The sequence below is a fragment of the Pleurodeles waltl genome, chromosome 7 (assembly GCF_031143425.1).
Source record: "Pleurodeles waltl isolate 20211129_DDA chromosome 7, aPleWal1.hap1.20221129, whole genome shotgun sequence".
Taxonomy (NCBI): Eukaryota; Metazoa; Chordata; class Amphibia; order Caudata; family Salamandridae; genus Pleurodeles; species Pleurodeles waltl.
Genome location: NC_090446.1, coordinates 1187059467 through 1187076329, shown reverse-complemented (window position 1 = coordinate 1187076329; position 16863 = coordinate 1187059467). Strand labels below are relative to the sequence as shown.

The 16863-nt window shown below is 47.4% G+C and overlaps 1 protein-coding gene across 1 annotated transcript in view; it reads left to right on the top strand.

Moving 5' to 3' along the window:
• The window catches only part of OGFOD3 (2-oxoglutarate and iron dependent oxygenase domain containing 3), a 1107281-nt gene that overhangs the window by 648749 nt on the left and 441669 nt on the right, over window positions 1–16863 (top strand). The window contains exon 5 of the mRNA XM_069200289.1: window positions 9383–9447. Coding sequence (XP_069056390.1) covers window positions 9383–9447 — 65 coding nt within the window. The remainder of the gene's footprint in view (window positions 1–9382; window positions 9448–16863) is intronic.

Genomic DNA, 16863 nt, shown 5'->3' with positions numbered 1-16863 from the left:
AACCTTCTGTCCCCCCCATTTGGTCGAGGTCCTTTTGACCAGAACCAGAACCCAATTTTTGACCAATGCCCGTCTTACCCATTATGAGTTACTCATTCTTGGTTCCCCAAATGTGACTATAAAGTGCTGTTCCGTTTTGAATCCCACCACATTGTTGCCTGTCAATGTTGATAACCCAAGTGATGTAAATGAGGTGGAACATGACTGCCTTGATGTCACTGAACTATGCACCAAACCCAGACCTGATATTAAGGATACTCCTTTAGAAGAAGTTAGAAATTGGGTCTCTAGTTTGCAGAGGTATACACCCTTGTCCAATTAGTAACCACAAACCTAGTCCGGGTAAGTCACAACACAGCCCAAATTATCCTGTGCTCACTCTCTGGTAGGCTTAACTTAGAAGGCAATGTGTAAGGTATTTGTGCACTAATACATACAGTAACACAGTGAAAAAAACACAAAAATACACAACACAGGTTTAGAAAAATAGATAATATTTATCTGAATAAAATACAGTCAAAACAACAAAAATCCAATAAGCACAAGTTGAAATATCACTTTTAAATGGTTTAAAAGAGTTTCAGTTCTTAAGAAACAGTGGTTGTATCCTTGTAACACACACTACCTGGGATGCATCAAAAATAACGATGCATGCGGACTGCAGAGGAGGAGATGCATGAAAAAATAAGGTGTTGGGTTGAATTTTCTGGCACGGGACAGACAATGTGTTGTTTTCTTCAACACTGCAAGGTGATGTATCAGTTTCCAGGAGCACAGTCTTGGTTCCTTACTGCAATGTGGCGATATTTTGACACCCAGGGACGATGCGTTGAAAATCCTTGACGCACTGGGAGAAAGAGCAGGTGCTGCATTGATCTGGTCGGTGATGCAGTGAAATTTCAGCTGCGAGGCAGGCGCTGCGTCAGATCTTGGGCTGTGAAGCCGGCGCGGTGTAGTTCCATTCGGCAGTGCGCCAATTTTCCAGCCGTGATGCAGCAGGGATATGGAGTGGGTCAAGGGCAACAAGTTTTCATGTTTTTTTTGTCCTTGGGACAGGTAGGCCCAAACCCCTGCAGCATAAACCCTTTGGCTGCAAGTTTACAGAGAAGGGAACTGTCTACAGTATAGGAAATATGTGTGTCCATAATGTTAATGCTGTTCAATCTTGTATTTATGGTTCATTAATTAAAGGCCTTCATTATTAGGGTGAGCGCTGTAAATAAAGGTCACATTGCATTAATAACAGTTGTTACAGCTAAAAAAAAAAGTGTACATATGTTTGAAAAGTTTAACAATATGAGGCTAAGTATAATGCTCTCAGAATGCCCTTTAGATGCAAATGTTTGCAGAAGCTTGTCAGCAAGAATGATAATTGTTTGCTTTCAAAATAAAATGTTCAGAAAAAAACATTTCACTACTATTACATTTGAGGTGCTATTTCTTTGTAGTGTCTTTTAGTAAAATGTGTTGATGCATGCTAGTATTTCCAGAGATTATTCCTAATCGAAAATCAGTGCAACCATTTTCAAGAAGATTATGGGAAGCATGAAAATAAACAAGCACTGGCAAACCCACCGATATGACATATTTTGTTAGTCTTTTGGTTTCATCGATGCATGTTTTGTTTTGACATGGCTTTTGTAACACTTTATTGTTGTTGGAGCTGCTAGGCCTTCACCACTGCAGCAAACACTGGCAAAAAGAAAAAAGTGTTTTTGGTCTCAAAAAGCACACATTGCCGCTAGTGGTGTAACAAAGGCCTGCAGCCCCCTCCAATTACATAACCCCACTGATTGCCACAGTGGTTCCTGGCACTGAACAAAACTACTTTGTGTGCCAATATACTCCTTGTGGAAGAGCAGAATGTGACCACTCACAGTAAAGCCAGCCCATAGATAGAGAGAGAAATAGAAGTTGAACTGTATTTTAGCACAAGCAAATGTGCATGTATAGATTTGCTCATGTGACAATCTATTGAGTGTTTACAAGTTCACTTTTCCTCCAACAACTTTTTTCCCAACCCTGGAAGAACTTCTACTTCTGCTCTTCTCATGGGTACCTTTCCAACCTTTCTGATTATGGGAAAAGATTAGAGAAGAGCTGGTGAAAATCCTTAAAACATGCAAGTTAGTAGGTTTGCAGACTCAAAGACATTCCAGCCCTGGAATTATTGCTTACTGCTTCCTCCAGTCCCAGTATGTAAATCTGCAGAAAGGTGGCAAAATAAGGAAATTTGCATAGTAGGGTTTGAAATTGCAAGTATTCAAGCCCTACTTTAGTAGTATTCCTGGCATAATCAGAGATGCTATTATCAGAGCTCTACCATAACGAGATTGCTGGCATAATGTATTGCCGCACTACATGGCACCAAAGGGACAAGTAGATATTTTTTACCAGACAAGTAGATTTAAAAAGCAACCAGTCCCATGGACAAGTAGATATTTTATTAAATTCCACACCCCTGATGCAGGTGCTGCATCAATTTCTGCAGCTGTTGCATCGAGTTTCCGCCACATGAGGATTTCTTGAAGAGGTGAAGTCTTTGTTGGCCCTGAGACACTAGAAATGGGAGGCAAGCTCAATCCAAGCCCTTGGAGAGCACTTTCGGAGGAAGGCAGAGTCCTTCCAACAGAGTCATGAGTACCAGGCAGCAGGATAAAAAGCAGGAAAGCAGTCCTTTAGCAAAGCAGTCAAGATGAGTACTTTGGGCAGTCAGGCAGCCTCTCTGACAGAGTTGAGGTGTAAGTCGGGATGTGTCTGATTTGGTGGGGTCAGAGACCCAATTTATATACCCAAAAATGCCTTTAAAGAGTGGTTTTGAAGTGCACAAGTTACCCTTTCAGCCAGGTCCTGTATGCCGGGATCCCTGTGGGGATATTATCAATCCTTTGTGTGAGGGCAGGCCACTAGCCTGTGAAATGTAAGAGGGAGACCCTCCATCCTTCCTGCCCAGGGAGACCCATTCAGTATGCAGATGTGACTGAGTGTCCTGTGTTTACGGTTATCTGTGTGGAATGCACAGGGGGAGCTGTCAACCAGCACAGACCAGACGTGGATTTGAGACAGAGTGTAAGGCACTGATGGCAGTAAGTGTAGAGAAATTCCCACTTTCTAAAAGTGACATTTCTAAAATAGTAATATTAAATCCAACTTCACAAGTATGCAGGATTTTCTATTACCATTTTAGCAATAAAAATGACAGGGCCGCTCCTTGCAGATCAGAATCTACCACTCAAAAGTATGAGGGCTGTTCCAATTCTAGTCTATGAGATGAGCAGGCCTTACATTAGTGGAAAATGAATGTGAGCTTTTGACTACCCTACCAGAACATGTAAAACACATAAGTACATCTCCTGCCTTTTACCTACGTAGCACCCTGCCCTATGGGTTACCTAGGGCCTACCTTTGTGGTGATGTATATGTAGAAAAGGGAGAGATTCAATCAACCAATCAATCAGGGATTTGTAAAGCGTAGCTACTTACCCTTGAGGGTCTCAAGGCGCTGGGGGGAGGTATGGGGGTTATGCTGAGGATCAGTCGAAGAGCCAGGTCTTGAGGTCCTTCCTGAACTGTGACAGGGTGGGGGATTGCCTAAGGTGGATGGGGAGGGTGTTCCAGGTCTTGGCAGTGATGTGGGAGAAGGATCTTCCTCTGGCTGTGGTTTTCCGGATGCGGGGGATGTTGGCGAGGGCCTGGTCGGCAGAGCAAAGTTGTCTGGCGGGGGTATAGAAGGAGAGTCTGTGGTTGAGGTAGGCTGGTGCGGCGTTGTGTAGGGCCATGTAGGAGTGGGTCAGGAGCTTGAAGGCGATTCTCTTGTTGATAGGCATCCACTGTAAGTCTTTCAGAAGGGCGGAGGTGTGGCTGTTTCGTGGGGCGTTCTTGATGAGACGGGTGGAGGCATTCTGGATGTGTTGTAGTCGTTTCCGGGTCTTGGCAGTGGTTCCAGTGTAGAGTGCATTGCCATAGTCGAGGCAGCTGCTGACGAGGGCCTGGGTGACTATCCTTCTGGCTTGGGTGGGGATCCACTTGTAGATTTTTGGAAGCATGCACAGGGTGTAGAAGCGACCCGATGAGACAGCGGTCACCTGTCAGTCCATTGAGAGCGATGAGTCTAAGATGACGACGATGTTGTGGGCGTGGGCGGGGTGGGGGTGTTTCCGAGGACGGTAGGCCACCAAGACTCGTTCTAGGCGGAGGGTGTGGAGCCGAGGATGAGGAGTTCTGTTTTGTCAGAGTTCAGTTTGAGGCAACTATCTTTCATCCAGGCGGCGACTGCTTTCATTCCTTCGTGAAGTTTAAGACTTGGCAAGTAGTTTTAAATGCCAAGTTGACATGGCAGTGAGACTGCACACACAGGCCTTGCAATGGCAGACCTGAGACGTGGTTAAAGGACTACTTATGTGGGTGGCACAATCAGTGCTGCAGGAGCACTAGTAGCATTTAGTTTACAGGCACATGCAGTGCACTTTACCAGGGACTTACAGGTAAATTGCCATGTTTAGAGAGCATGTGCACTTTAGCACTGGACAGCAGTGGTAAAGTGTGCAGAGTCCTAAAACCAGAAAAAACAGGGTCAGGAAAATGGAGGGAGTCAGGCAAAAAGTTGGGGGATTACCGCCCCAAGGCTGTCAGGTCTAACAGAGGAGAATGATCAAGTTGTGTTTGTTAATGGCTCCTGTTTAAGAGACAACGAGGGAATCCTGAGAGCTGGTTATGCAGTTTGCATCATCTGAGGAGTAGTTGAAGCTTCATGGCCCTAAGTAGTAATTTCTGCCCATGTAGCAAAATTGGTTGCTTTTATGAGAGCGTGCTGTGTATGTGAGCAGCTCAAAGTGACAATCTTTATAGACAGCCAATATGGGTTCGGTGTTGTGCATAACTTCGGGCAGTTATGGTACCAGAGAGGTTTTATGACCTCTTCAGGATCACCCATCCAAAATGGTGAAAGAATACACAGTTTATTAAAAGCATTACAATTACCTGGGGAAATTGCAGTTGTGAAATGTGCAGCACCCCAGACATCAAATGGTTATATGTTGTTGGGCAATGCCTGGCTGACCAAAGTGTCAGATAGTGTGCGTCACTTTAAATGAAGAGTGGGGCGGTGGAAGTGACAGTGAGACAAGTCAGTTTCCTAATGTCGGTGGTCAATACCTGGGAAGAGTTTAAGAGATTGCAGGAAGATGCGACAGGAAGAATGCACAAGCTGGAGTAGGGCAGACAATGTACAGAGAGAGGAAGATGATGTCTGGATTTCAAATGAAGGGAAATTAGTGTTGCTGAATTGTTTGTTGACATCTGTTGCTAGGTATTACCATGGCCGAGTCCATCTCGGCAGAGATGCAATGATTCACACATTTAAACAGACATGGTACAACCCCAGGTTTAGATTATTTGTAGAAGGGAAAACACACTGTGGTTAATTGGAGCCTTACAAGCAGATCAGGAGGTCCATTTAACATGATGCAACTTGATTTTTTTTTTTTAAATACCTGCCTGCAATGGCCTGAAGTATGTGCTGGTGATTGTGTGTGTGTTTTCACATTGGATAGAAGCCTACCCAACACGCAGGAGTGACAGTCTTACTATAGCAAAGCTGCTACTTAGGTAGCTGATACCTAGGTTCGATTTCCTGACTTCTTTGGAATCAGACAGAGGATCTCATTTTAACAAAAAGATCATAAAACCATTGTGTGCTGCACTGAACATTGAGCATAAATTGCACTGCAGTTACAGACCAGAGACAGCTGGATTGGTGGAGCAATTGAATGGAACACTGAAAGCTTGACTGGCAAAGGTTTGTGCCTCTACAAGGTTAAAATGGCCTGATGCATTACCACTTGTCCTGATAAGCATGCTTAGCACCCCTCACAGGGAGGTGGCTGCACGACTTCTGCAGCACCTCTCACACATTTGCCTCCATTTGGTGCTGACTCCGTCCTCCTGGGGCCCCTACCACAGCGCCAAAACAAGTGAATTTGATACAACAGATGCTGCCAGGCCCTGCAGGGTATTATGGTGGGCTCCTCTGTGAGCTATGCATATTAGGTGAGCGTCTCTTACACTGCTTCGGGGAGAGCCACTGTGGCGGTTTCCTTTGTTTTTCTTCTTTTTTATGGCAGCCTCACGCTGCGGTTTTACTTCTGTCTGGATGTTTGGTCCTACCCGGCCACCCAGTGTGCTGGTCTCCTCTGTTGTAGAACGGCTCCGGGACCTCACCCGTGGCTGCTCTCACCATATCCCCGCGTGACCGCCAGCCGCAGACGCATCTTCCCTGTCTGGCCTTCCAGCTTCCGCTGGACCTGGGTGCAGGGAAGGCCAGCAGCATGGGCTAGTGCGGCGGCACTCTCCTACTTCTCCAACCACATTGGGGCCCAGGGATGGGATCTTGGATGCCCTCTCTCCTTCTCAGCAGTGGCATGACAGCTCTTTCCCCGGGTCCCACACCTTTTTGGGGCCCAGGGACGGGGTCCTGGGCCCCCTTCATTGTAGGGTAGGGGTGCGACAGAGCTGCCCCGCTCTTTCTCCATATGGGGCCTAGGGTCCTGGGCCCCCTTCACAAAATAGCAGAGTAGCACAATGGTGCTCATCCGCGATAGACAACTTTCCACTGCAGTATGCCATCATGGGGAGAGCACTGTGGTGCTTCCCTGCATTCTTCTTGCTTTGGGGGCAGCCTCCAGGTCCGGGCCCACCCCGGAGTCAGAAACTAATTTATGGTGGCAGAGCCCCACACGCTTCACTGCTGAGTTTAGGCCAAAGGTCACCAAAGTTTAACCGGGCATAACTCGTCACCTGTAGGGCCAATTTTGATGACCTTTTGCCCCTGGTGGCGAGCCCTAGCCATCTGTAGCACTTTCTGCATGCCTTCTGGCCTCCAAACCACACTTTGTAGGGAGCAGGATCCCCTGGCTCCCTGCGCCAGCATTTCACTTGGTTCTCCTATGAGCCTCTCCTCTTTGCGCAGGGCCTAGTTTTTGTTCCCAACTGGCCCTTGGGTCAGTTAGAAGCAGAGTCCTTGATGAAGTGGGCAGTCAGGGGGTTCTTCCTTCCAATAGTCCAGAGCACTAGACTCCAGGCCCAGTGTTCTGCAGAAAAGCACACCCAAGAGAGCTTGCTCTCCCCTGTGCATGACCTTTTCAATGGGAGCAGGAGTGTCCAGCAGGGCTGTGCCTCTGGCCTATCCTAAATTGCCACATCACCTTTTCATCCCAGTCCCAACCTCCCTGCACAGCCTGCTGGGATAGCTCAAAATGGCATCACCCAGGAGTCATTTGCCACACATGATCTGGGGGACTCAGCTCCACCCCTTGCTGACATCACTGCCAGGGCCTTCCGCCAGCAAATCTTCAAAGGAACACCCTCCCCTCTGGACTCATTCCTTTGTTGAGTGGCCTGGCACAGGATGACAGCTGGCTGATTGATGCAGAGCAATTCACCCAATTTCTTCCTCCCTGACAGCTGACTTAAGTGCTGTGAATTGCTTCATTTGATGGGTGATGCTTTTGTCCTGCAGCTGATGAGAAAATATATTAACCCAACCTAGCAGGATCACAAAAGGCCTGGGCTCTGATCTTGAGCTGAGTCAGAGAAAAATGACCCATAAGCTGTATAGATTTTCTTTTGGACTACCCTGCATTGTTCTTTTCACACAGATTACAGTGTACATTGGTGCATCTCTGGAACCTGTGGAACTTAAGGAACTGTAGTTGTGCCCCAGAGCAGCCTTTCCCATTGGAGTATAATAGAATGTCAAGACAGTTAAGCACACAGACTTTCCCTGCCTATGTACACCCACATTATAAAGCCTATTCCAGGTCATTACCCATTCTGCATAGTCCATTCTGCACCAGGCTACCTGTACATAGTTCTTGGGCTGCGCGCAACAGGAGTCTCCTAAGGCGGGCACTGGTGGTAAGCATGTGCAGTTAATTTTGCCATGAGTTCACTGTGGGTGAGTCACAGTTTATGAGGCTCCCCCACAGTAAAAGGTAAAAAAACAGGTGACCAAAAAGCAAAACATTCGGGTGGATTAGATGGTTCCAACCACCTTCTCACAACAGTGCTTCAGTTCATGTAGTCAAAAATCAGCATAGGCTGTTCCTCAGAGACATGCAGTTGTTGACACGTTATGTTTCCAAAAGAGAACATCCCACCATCTTACGCAGTCATGTTGCTATTCCATCAAACTATCCAATGTGACTTAGAAACAGACGGGAAAAAACAGTGATCTTTCACTCTAAAGCTGTCTCGCCCTTCATTGCCCATACTGTCACTGCTATGCTTTCCGCTCAGATGTCACTCAGGACCCTTCTAGTTTCACTTTCCAGGGATGCTTCTGCATTCCACTTGCTGCCTTCCCTGAGCTTTATTTGTTTCACTACAGGTTCAGTTAATTGCAGAGGCCTCCTCAGGCCTCCTGAACCTGCAGGATCAGAGACTGAAAACTAGCCTAGGTAGATAGCATTTACAACGCAGGTGTTTTTTTAATTAAATAACATAGTTAATATGTTACTTAAAAAAGTGTATTTTACGTGTGGGCAGTGGTGCCCAATGTCGTGATCAAACCCGTTGTAAGGCTAAAATGCGTTGATGTCATTCCTCAGAATGAAATGAATTGGAAATAAACTGCATGAATGGTTTTACTCTCCTTTTGGAGTGCCATCTTTCCTGAATATCAAAAGGCCGTTTGGTGAGATTATATACACACACATATATAAGGTTTCCTGCTGAAAAATATCAATTATTTAAAAAGTAAAAATGACATATACTTACATTGCATATACTGACAATGCCTGATGTGGAAAAGGCATGTGTGGTAATTGTCAAACATTCAGTAGCCTACTACCTAAATCGTAAAGCTAGGAAGTATGAATAAACTGAGGGAAAATGACAAAGGTTGAGATTTCTGGTAGATCAATATTCTATGCCAGTGGTTCCCAACCTGGTCCATGGACCCCTGGGGGTCCACGGAGCCTCCTCAGGGGGTCCGCGACTGTTGAGAAAATGAAAGAATATTAACAGATTAGGTCCCCAGCTTTCAGTAATGATTCAGTGCGGGGGTCCCCGGATTGCAATTATGATTCAGTGTGGGTCCCCGGGTTCCAGTAATGATAAAGTGAGGGTCCACAAAAGTCAAATGGTTGGGAACCACAGTTCTATGCCATACCACAGTGATTCATTAGTTTGTAATAGCTGAAAGACAGGGGAAGGGTAGTAAAAGTTTGCAGAAAAGAGGACTGTAGAAGTGAGAGGATAAAAGTACCTATTGTAAGTAAGTTGTACTGAGTAGGTTTTGATGCACCATGGTACAATAATGTTCAAAATCTGTTTTTGTGCTTTTAACTTATAATTGACATCATATGTGTGTCTTCTTTCATAGGCGTCCATTTTGGATCTACACTCTGGAGCTCTTTCAATGGGGACACATTTTGTCAACATGTATCGGTAAGAAGTTAATATTTGTGCTGCTTTTAGACCTGGGTTAGAGACCGCCTTCATTTTGTCCAACACCTAGGACTCAGATGATGAACTGGAAATGAAGGGCTCTAGGTCGTTGCACTGCTTCTTCAATCCTTCCCTCAGTCCGATAGGCGGCAGTGCTGCCCAGTAGAATGGCCAATTTTCAGTTCAGGTGGTAGCCTTCAATAAACAATGACGACACACCTAGTTAAATTTACAACTCATTTAATTTTTTTTTCCAAATATTTTTTATTGGGTTTTACAATTATACATCTACTTTGCCCCTGACAACATTTTACATATAGTGAGCACAGCGAGAAACAAATGAGTCCATATCAGTGCAGGAGTCTGACTGTCTCAGCATGTAGCAGTCTGGCTTTCCCTGCCTGCTCCTGTCTGAGTGGGTAGTGACGGTATTGGCGTCTCATGGGTGTTGAGTGAGGATGAGGTTCCTGAATTGGGAGCGTGGTGGAGGGCCGAAATTAACAGACACCTGAGGATGGGCAATGCATTTGTGTTACAGTGGATAGAATACCAGGCGATCACAAGAGTAAACAGTGGGAAGGATGCAAGGGTTGTCTTGCCTACCGAGAGGGGGGGGTTCCTAGTTATGGGAATTTGGGAATTTGGGGAGGGATTGAGGGTATTTTCTGTAAGATCGGAGGTGTTTCTCAGTCTGGGGAGAGGGGAGCTATGAGGGGGGTCATGGTTGTTTACTCTTTAAACTGTAGGAGTATGGTGTTCCATGCCCCCGACATAGGGCGTTGCAGTATGTGGCGAGCTACTTCCCAGTGTAGTGCAGAACTTTTCTCCTTCTTCAGTGGGATAGCGCAGCGTGCCATTGTCAGTGTAGGGTCATTGCTAGAAGACATATGGCTGTCCGGAGTGCTAAACTAGTGAAGCGGGCCCTTACTTTGTGATGTTTCCGGCAGGGAAATAGGCCTAGTGCCGTGACTGTCCATGTTTTGAGTGTGTCAAGTTCTGTGACCGTGGCTAGGGTGGTATGGATTTTATCCTAGTAGCTCTGAAGCACTGGGCAGGACCAGAGCATGTGTTGGAGTTCTACCTCGGTTTGAGGGTATCGTGCGCAGGTTAAGCGAGCCATTGGGAATAGCTTGCAAAAGCAGGCGGGGAGGGGGGGGGGGGGTTAGGTAGGCTCGATGTAGAATCATATATTTTTAAAATGGGTGTTTCTGGATACTGTTTGGGGGATTCCAGAGCCCTGGTCCAATCCGAGTCACGGAGTGGCCTCCCGATTTTGTGCTCCCAGCTCTGTCGGAGGTGAGTTAGTAAAGTGTCCGAATGTGTATGAAGGCTTTATCAAGACATGTAATGAGGTGGCACCCCTTGGTCCATTGAGTACAGAGTAGTATGACTTTGTGCTGGGGTGGTTCTTCTGTAAGGGTCCCCCACAGGGAATGCATAGAGGCTAGGAGGCACCCATACATAAGAAATTGCCCTGGGGGAGGGTGTAATCCTGTTGTAGTTGGTGGAACGGTAGCAGTTGACCATCGTGGAAGAGATCCCCCACTGTTTCAATTCTGTGTGTTTGCTATTCCGCTAGTTGGTCTATTGTAAAAGGGCTGTTGCGCTGGGGATTCCCAGCAGTGGGATGTTAAGGGCATAATATTTCGTCCCGCTAGTCAGTTGGGAGGTTCTAGTGAGACATTTTCAGTCTATCCAGCCCAGAAGTGACCAGGTGTGGTTGATAATTGGTTGGAAGAGCTGCCTGAGCACCTATGTGGAAAGCTGGCCTGTGTCTGTGGAAGTCTCAAAAGTGTTTTTTTTGGTTCGTCAACTAATGGGCCACCCTTTACATTTGGGCTGCCAAGTGATAGGATTAAAAATAGGGGGCACCAAGATCACCTTGTGTTACTGGTAGTTATAATTTGCAAAGAGCCACCCGGTGTCTGCCTGTGTTCCAGTATAGGCCACTTAGCAGCTGATTGAGGGCTTGAAAGAAGCATCTTGGAGGGGTATATGAGCAGATTGACAAAGAAATAAAGCAGCCTAGGAAAGATGATCATTTTGGACAACACAATTCGTCCGGGAAGGACCAGGGGGAACTTCTGCCAAAAGCGCACTTGAGAGTGTATAGAGGATGCTCTCGAATAGGTCATTTGGGGAATGGTATAACCGGATGTCCAGGTAGCGTGGGCCGTGGCCTGTCAGGTTAGGGATGTGGAGCCTATGGCAACAGGGTGCTGTGTGGCCTCTTTGCCGAATGGGAAGATGTATGTGTAGGAAGCTGGCTCTGTATATACTATACCAAAGTAAGGTATAGTGTGCACAGAGTCAAGTGGATTCCCAGAGGCTTTACAGAGGCTAAAATAGATAATACTAATGCTCTCTTTTGTGGTAGTGTTGTCAAGCAGTTCGGTTTATCAGAGGATGATGCTAAGCGTTTGTTGTACAGTCAAGACATGAGGCACACACTTAATGACTAACTCCAGCCCAATGTTTATGTATCAAAAAGTATACTTTGTTACTTTATTTGTAGAACCAAAAGGATCTTTGTTGCAGGTAAGTACAGTTTCAAGAATGTATCACTTTCAATTATCAAATGCATTTTGTTGGAATTCACAGATAAAACAGTTTTCAGGTAAGTAATACTTTTCATTATCAAAAGTAGACAGTGCAATTTTCATTAAAGGCAATGCAGCCCTGTGGGGAAAAGTACATACACAGTTTACAGGTAAGTACTCTACTTACGGTCCCAGTCTTCAGGGGTAAGGTGTCCACAGGGCAAAGTTTAGGAAGACACCAAGAGTGCACCACCAGCAACACTGGGCCAGCCGGGTGCAGAGGTCAAAGTTGGTGTCAGGTGCCCAATGGAATTATATAGAGACTGGGGGCACTCAGAAGTTAATGGTTTGCAGGTAAGTACCTGCAGTTTCAGGTCATGGGACCAAGGGGGTTTGGATCAGCCCTGGGTGAGCCACAGGTAAGCACCAAACGCACACCCTCAGCTGCACATGGGCGGCCGGGTACAGGGTGCAAATGTGGCATCTGGTGCCCATTGCTTTTCAATGGAAAACTCTCAGTTCATAAAGAGGCTGCAGCTTAGTCCAGGGGTTCGGCTGAAGAAGACCAATGGCTGGACAGGTAAGTTGAGACTCCTTTGGATGTCGATGGACTGTTGGCTAGGTTCCCCAACGTAGGGGGGCTGTAGGTGCAGGGGTATCTTTAGGCGTTGATATCTTCACCGGATCCAGTCACGGTCGGGGGGGGGGTCCTCTGGATATAGGCTGCAGATGTCGTGGTGGTGGCCATAAGGGGTCAACCCGGGGTGGACTCGTGGATGTAACTGCCTAGGGACTCTTTCTGGTCAGGTGGGCCACCTGGACTCAGGCCATGGGCGTTGGGTGCAGAGTGGACTGGACTTGCAGATCTAGGAGGGTCTGGAGTCCTTCTTGGAGGTTCCTTTGTGAACAGGGCCACTGTCCTTGAGCGATATTAATCCTTGGGTAAGCTGGCAGTCCTCTGGGGGTTTGTAGAGGTTGGTGGTCCTGCAGGATGTGTCACCTTTTAGTAGTAGGAGTCTTGAAGCTGCAGAAAAGCCGGTAGGGCTGAGGCCAAGTCAGTTGTCATCTGGAATCTTCTCTGCTGGTGCCGCTCTTTAGTCCTTCTTCTTTAAGGTCACCAAGAATCTGAAGAGCAGGATTCAGGGGTGCCCCTAAATACTAGATTTAGGGGCATTACAGAGGTCAGAGGGCAGTAGCCAATGGCTACTGACCGTAAGGGTGGCTGTACCCTTCCTGTGCCAACTTCCTTTGGGGAGGGTGGCACATTACCAACCCTACTGGCTAACACCCTCCAAAACAGGATGAAGGATTCTGCCAAGAGGGGTTCACCTCAGCTCTGGGCACTTTAGGGGTGGTCCCAGCTGGGGTGGATGCTCCTCCTGGTGTTAACTAATTTTCCTGCTACCAAAAGTTGGGCCCAGTCCAGGAGGCGGGCATCTCCACTAGCTGGAGTGCTCTGAGGCAGCAAAACAAAAAGCAGGAGCCTTTGAGACTTACGGCCAAGTGCTGCTGTTCCTGCAGGGGGAGGGGTGAAGCACCGATATCCTAGGCATCAGCCTTAATGGACCGGGACTACCATCATTGATATATTTAACAGCTACGCCAGGGGGAGAAGGCAGCCCAACCATTCCACCACCTTGCAGTCTCTTGAGAGCTTGCTGGGTGAGAGACCTTCCAACCATGCCCTTAACGTTACGTTCAAACCTCTTGGTTTGAGCAATATGGGTGACTATCTGGAAGAAGACAATTCATGGCATATACCCAGGCTTGAGCTGCCCCCTATTAAGAAGTGGCAGCAGCAGGCTGCTCTGCAGTTCAAGGCCTTGACTCTCGGCCTAGGTCTCAGGGCAGTTAATGGAAGAACAAAATCTGATAGGCATGCTACCTATACGGTAGAGCAGGCTTTGTACAATGCTCTCGCCCCTTGAGGGAATTTCAGGGGGACTCTCTAAGATGCCCTCTGTTTGCATTATACCTATGCCACAGGCAGTGTTTAGTAGGCATGGCACCTAGGAAGGGATGCCTGGTCGACGTTACCTTAGTCTCCCTTCTAGCACACACAATCTGCAGTGGCAGTGTGCATGTGTTTTGTGAGGGGTCCTTTAGGGTGGCATAATATATGCTGCAGCCCTTGGGGACCCACTCTGGCCACAGGGCCCTTGGTACTACTGGTACCTTTTAGAAGGGACTTATCCCTGTGTGCCAGAGGTGTGCCAATTGTGGAAACAATGGTGCAGTTGTAGGGAAAGAACATAGGTTCTGGGGCCTGGTTAGCAGGATCCCAGCACATACTCAGTCAAGTTACCATCAAATATCAGGCAAAAAGTGGAGGGGTACTGCAACAAGGGGCCAGTTTCCTACAGTATGACTTTCTCCAATTAACCTGAAACCCTGACACTGCTTTGAAGTCTTGGAAAGTGACTTGTAGAGATGGGTGGTTTCTATCACTGTGTCCCATATGTAAAGTAAGATTTCATCCGCATATAGGGACATGTCGTGCGTCTCTCCATTTAGCGGTAGCCCCCAGGCGGTGCTGTCCCATCTGAGGTGATGTGCAGTGACTGTATGGCAATAGAGAAGAGGATTGGGGATAAGGGGCAGCCCTGTCAGGTGCCACGGCTGATTGCGAATGAGGGAGAGATACGTCCTATTAGTAATTTGGTGTATACACGGAGGCAGGGTCCCAGTCCCACTGCTCAGAGAGTCATGAACAAGTATTCCCAAGAGAGAGAGAGACGAAGGCCTTTTCTATGTCTAGAATCAGGCAGGCATCCAGAGGGTACTGTAAGGGGGTCAGGATGGTAGTTTAATGCGTATAGTACCCGATGTGGAGCCCATCAAGGCCCAGAGACGTGTTATGGTCAAGGGCGTGTCTGGCTTGCTTCACCTCCTCTGCAGTGATTAGTTCATCAAGTTTGGCTTGTTGACAGGAGGGAAAGACGGTCCAGAAAGCCATTGATTGCAACTGTTGAAGAGGAAGAGGTAACTGATTGTGTGTAAAGAGATGAATAATAAGAGTGGAAGGCTCCCAGTGTGGAGGAATGGTGTGCAGCTTCTGTCCAGTAGGGGTAGTCATTTCTGTTATTGTGGGGGTCTGCCACTCTTGCCGGGCTAGCCATGCCAGTAGGCGGCCAGATTTGTCTCCCTGCATGTGGATTCAGGTTGTGTGTTCTTTGAAATTATAACAGCAGAGGTGCTCTACCAGGGCTTCCTGCCGCTTCTTTGCTTGTAGTAGGGCATTATGGGCCGTCTCATCTCAGAGAGGTCGATTGTCGTTGTCAGTCACCTCCTTGTCGGCCTCCTTGAGTGACCTTAACAATTGATGTCGGACCCCTGTCACAGTTTGGATATAGTAGCCTTGGGTTACTACTTTGAAAGCGTCCCATGCTATGCCTCTTGTTGTGGCCGTATCGTGGTTGTTGGTGACATAACCCGTAATGTGAGTTAGGTGAGAATCGGGGAATACAAAATCATCCAAGAGTTCCTTTTGAAGCTCCCTATGGGGCACTGGGGAACTTGGAGCCCTCCACTCTGACCACACAGCACACATCCTAGAGATACCCTGCCCAGGTAGTTTGTTGTGTCTACTTGGGCAATTAGTTCGGGGGAGAAGAGGAACCAGTCTAGATGCACATACAAGCTATGAGGGGCAGAATAGTGAGAGTAGAGACAAATTTGTGGGTTATGGACCCTCCAGACATCTTGCAATCTCTACTGGTCAAACCAAGCGAAGAATATGCAAGAGGATAGATGAGTTGGGGCGGAGGGAAGTAGGGGATGGGAACGATCTATCTAAAGGTCTAGGACATTGTTGTTGTTGGGGATGCTCACCTTTTGTGTTAGTGTTTCGTATAGGGCAGTCCAGAACGTGGCTTGGTCCGAGTTGGGGATGTAAATGCTGCGTAATAGCACTCGCTGTCCATCTAGATATTCCTTGGCAAATTAGTATCTGCTGTCTCTGTCTGTGATTGATACGTGCAGTTGGAATGGGGTGCTCGGGCATAGCCAGATGAGTGCCCCTCTTGTGAATGCTGAGTATGTTGTGCCTATGATGGTGCATTTCCAGCGATGCCAGAGGCGCTGCAGCTCTCCTTCTGTGAGGTGGGTCTCTTGTAAGAAGCAGATTTGTGGATTTTGGTGCTTGAGCTATGCATAAATGGAGTAGCGCCTTTGGAGTGCATCTCTCTCACATTGAATGAATGTAAGGAATCTTATCTTCTGTAGTGGTGACATTGGTACGGCTGTATGTTGGTAAGTGGGAGAGAGGGGGGAAATGTTGGGGAGCGGTAGAGGCCAAGATGTCCTTGAGGTGGGTATGAGTTGCCTGTAATGTTAAATGCATTGCCCTGCCAAATGGGGGTAATCAACAACATTTCAGTACAACAAACTGGAAGCAAGTGGAATTGGGGCCTGACACCATGAGGACCACGCATAAACTGTATTCAAGTTGTACTTTCTTACATATGAGGGAGGGGGACCGAAGTGTCTGCATATTCCGTAAGTTCACTGGTTGGGAGCTGCCGGGCCTGCAATCGGTGGGGGTCTGTAATTGAGCACCCTTGGGGAAGCTCGGACAATGCTGGAATAACGTGTGTAAAGGAGGTTGTTTCCTAGGTCGTCATGAGTGTCTTTATTGGCAGGCAGGGGAGGAGCCTGCACATTGTTCCTGTGTTCAGGGTGGCCCCCTTGATGTTTGGTGGTGAGCTTTATGCAATGATTTGGGCACGGACCATATTCTGTAGTGTCTCCGGTCTGGTGTAGTATGGCGGCAGGTAGCACGTCGCCGAGTGACTGGTCGTGTCGAACGGGATTCACAGGTGGGCTGGAGGCTCCCTCTCGGCATTTGGTCAGCTAGCACTAGTTTGGGAAGTGTCTC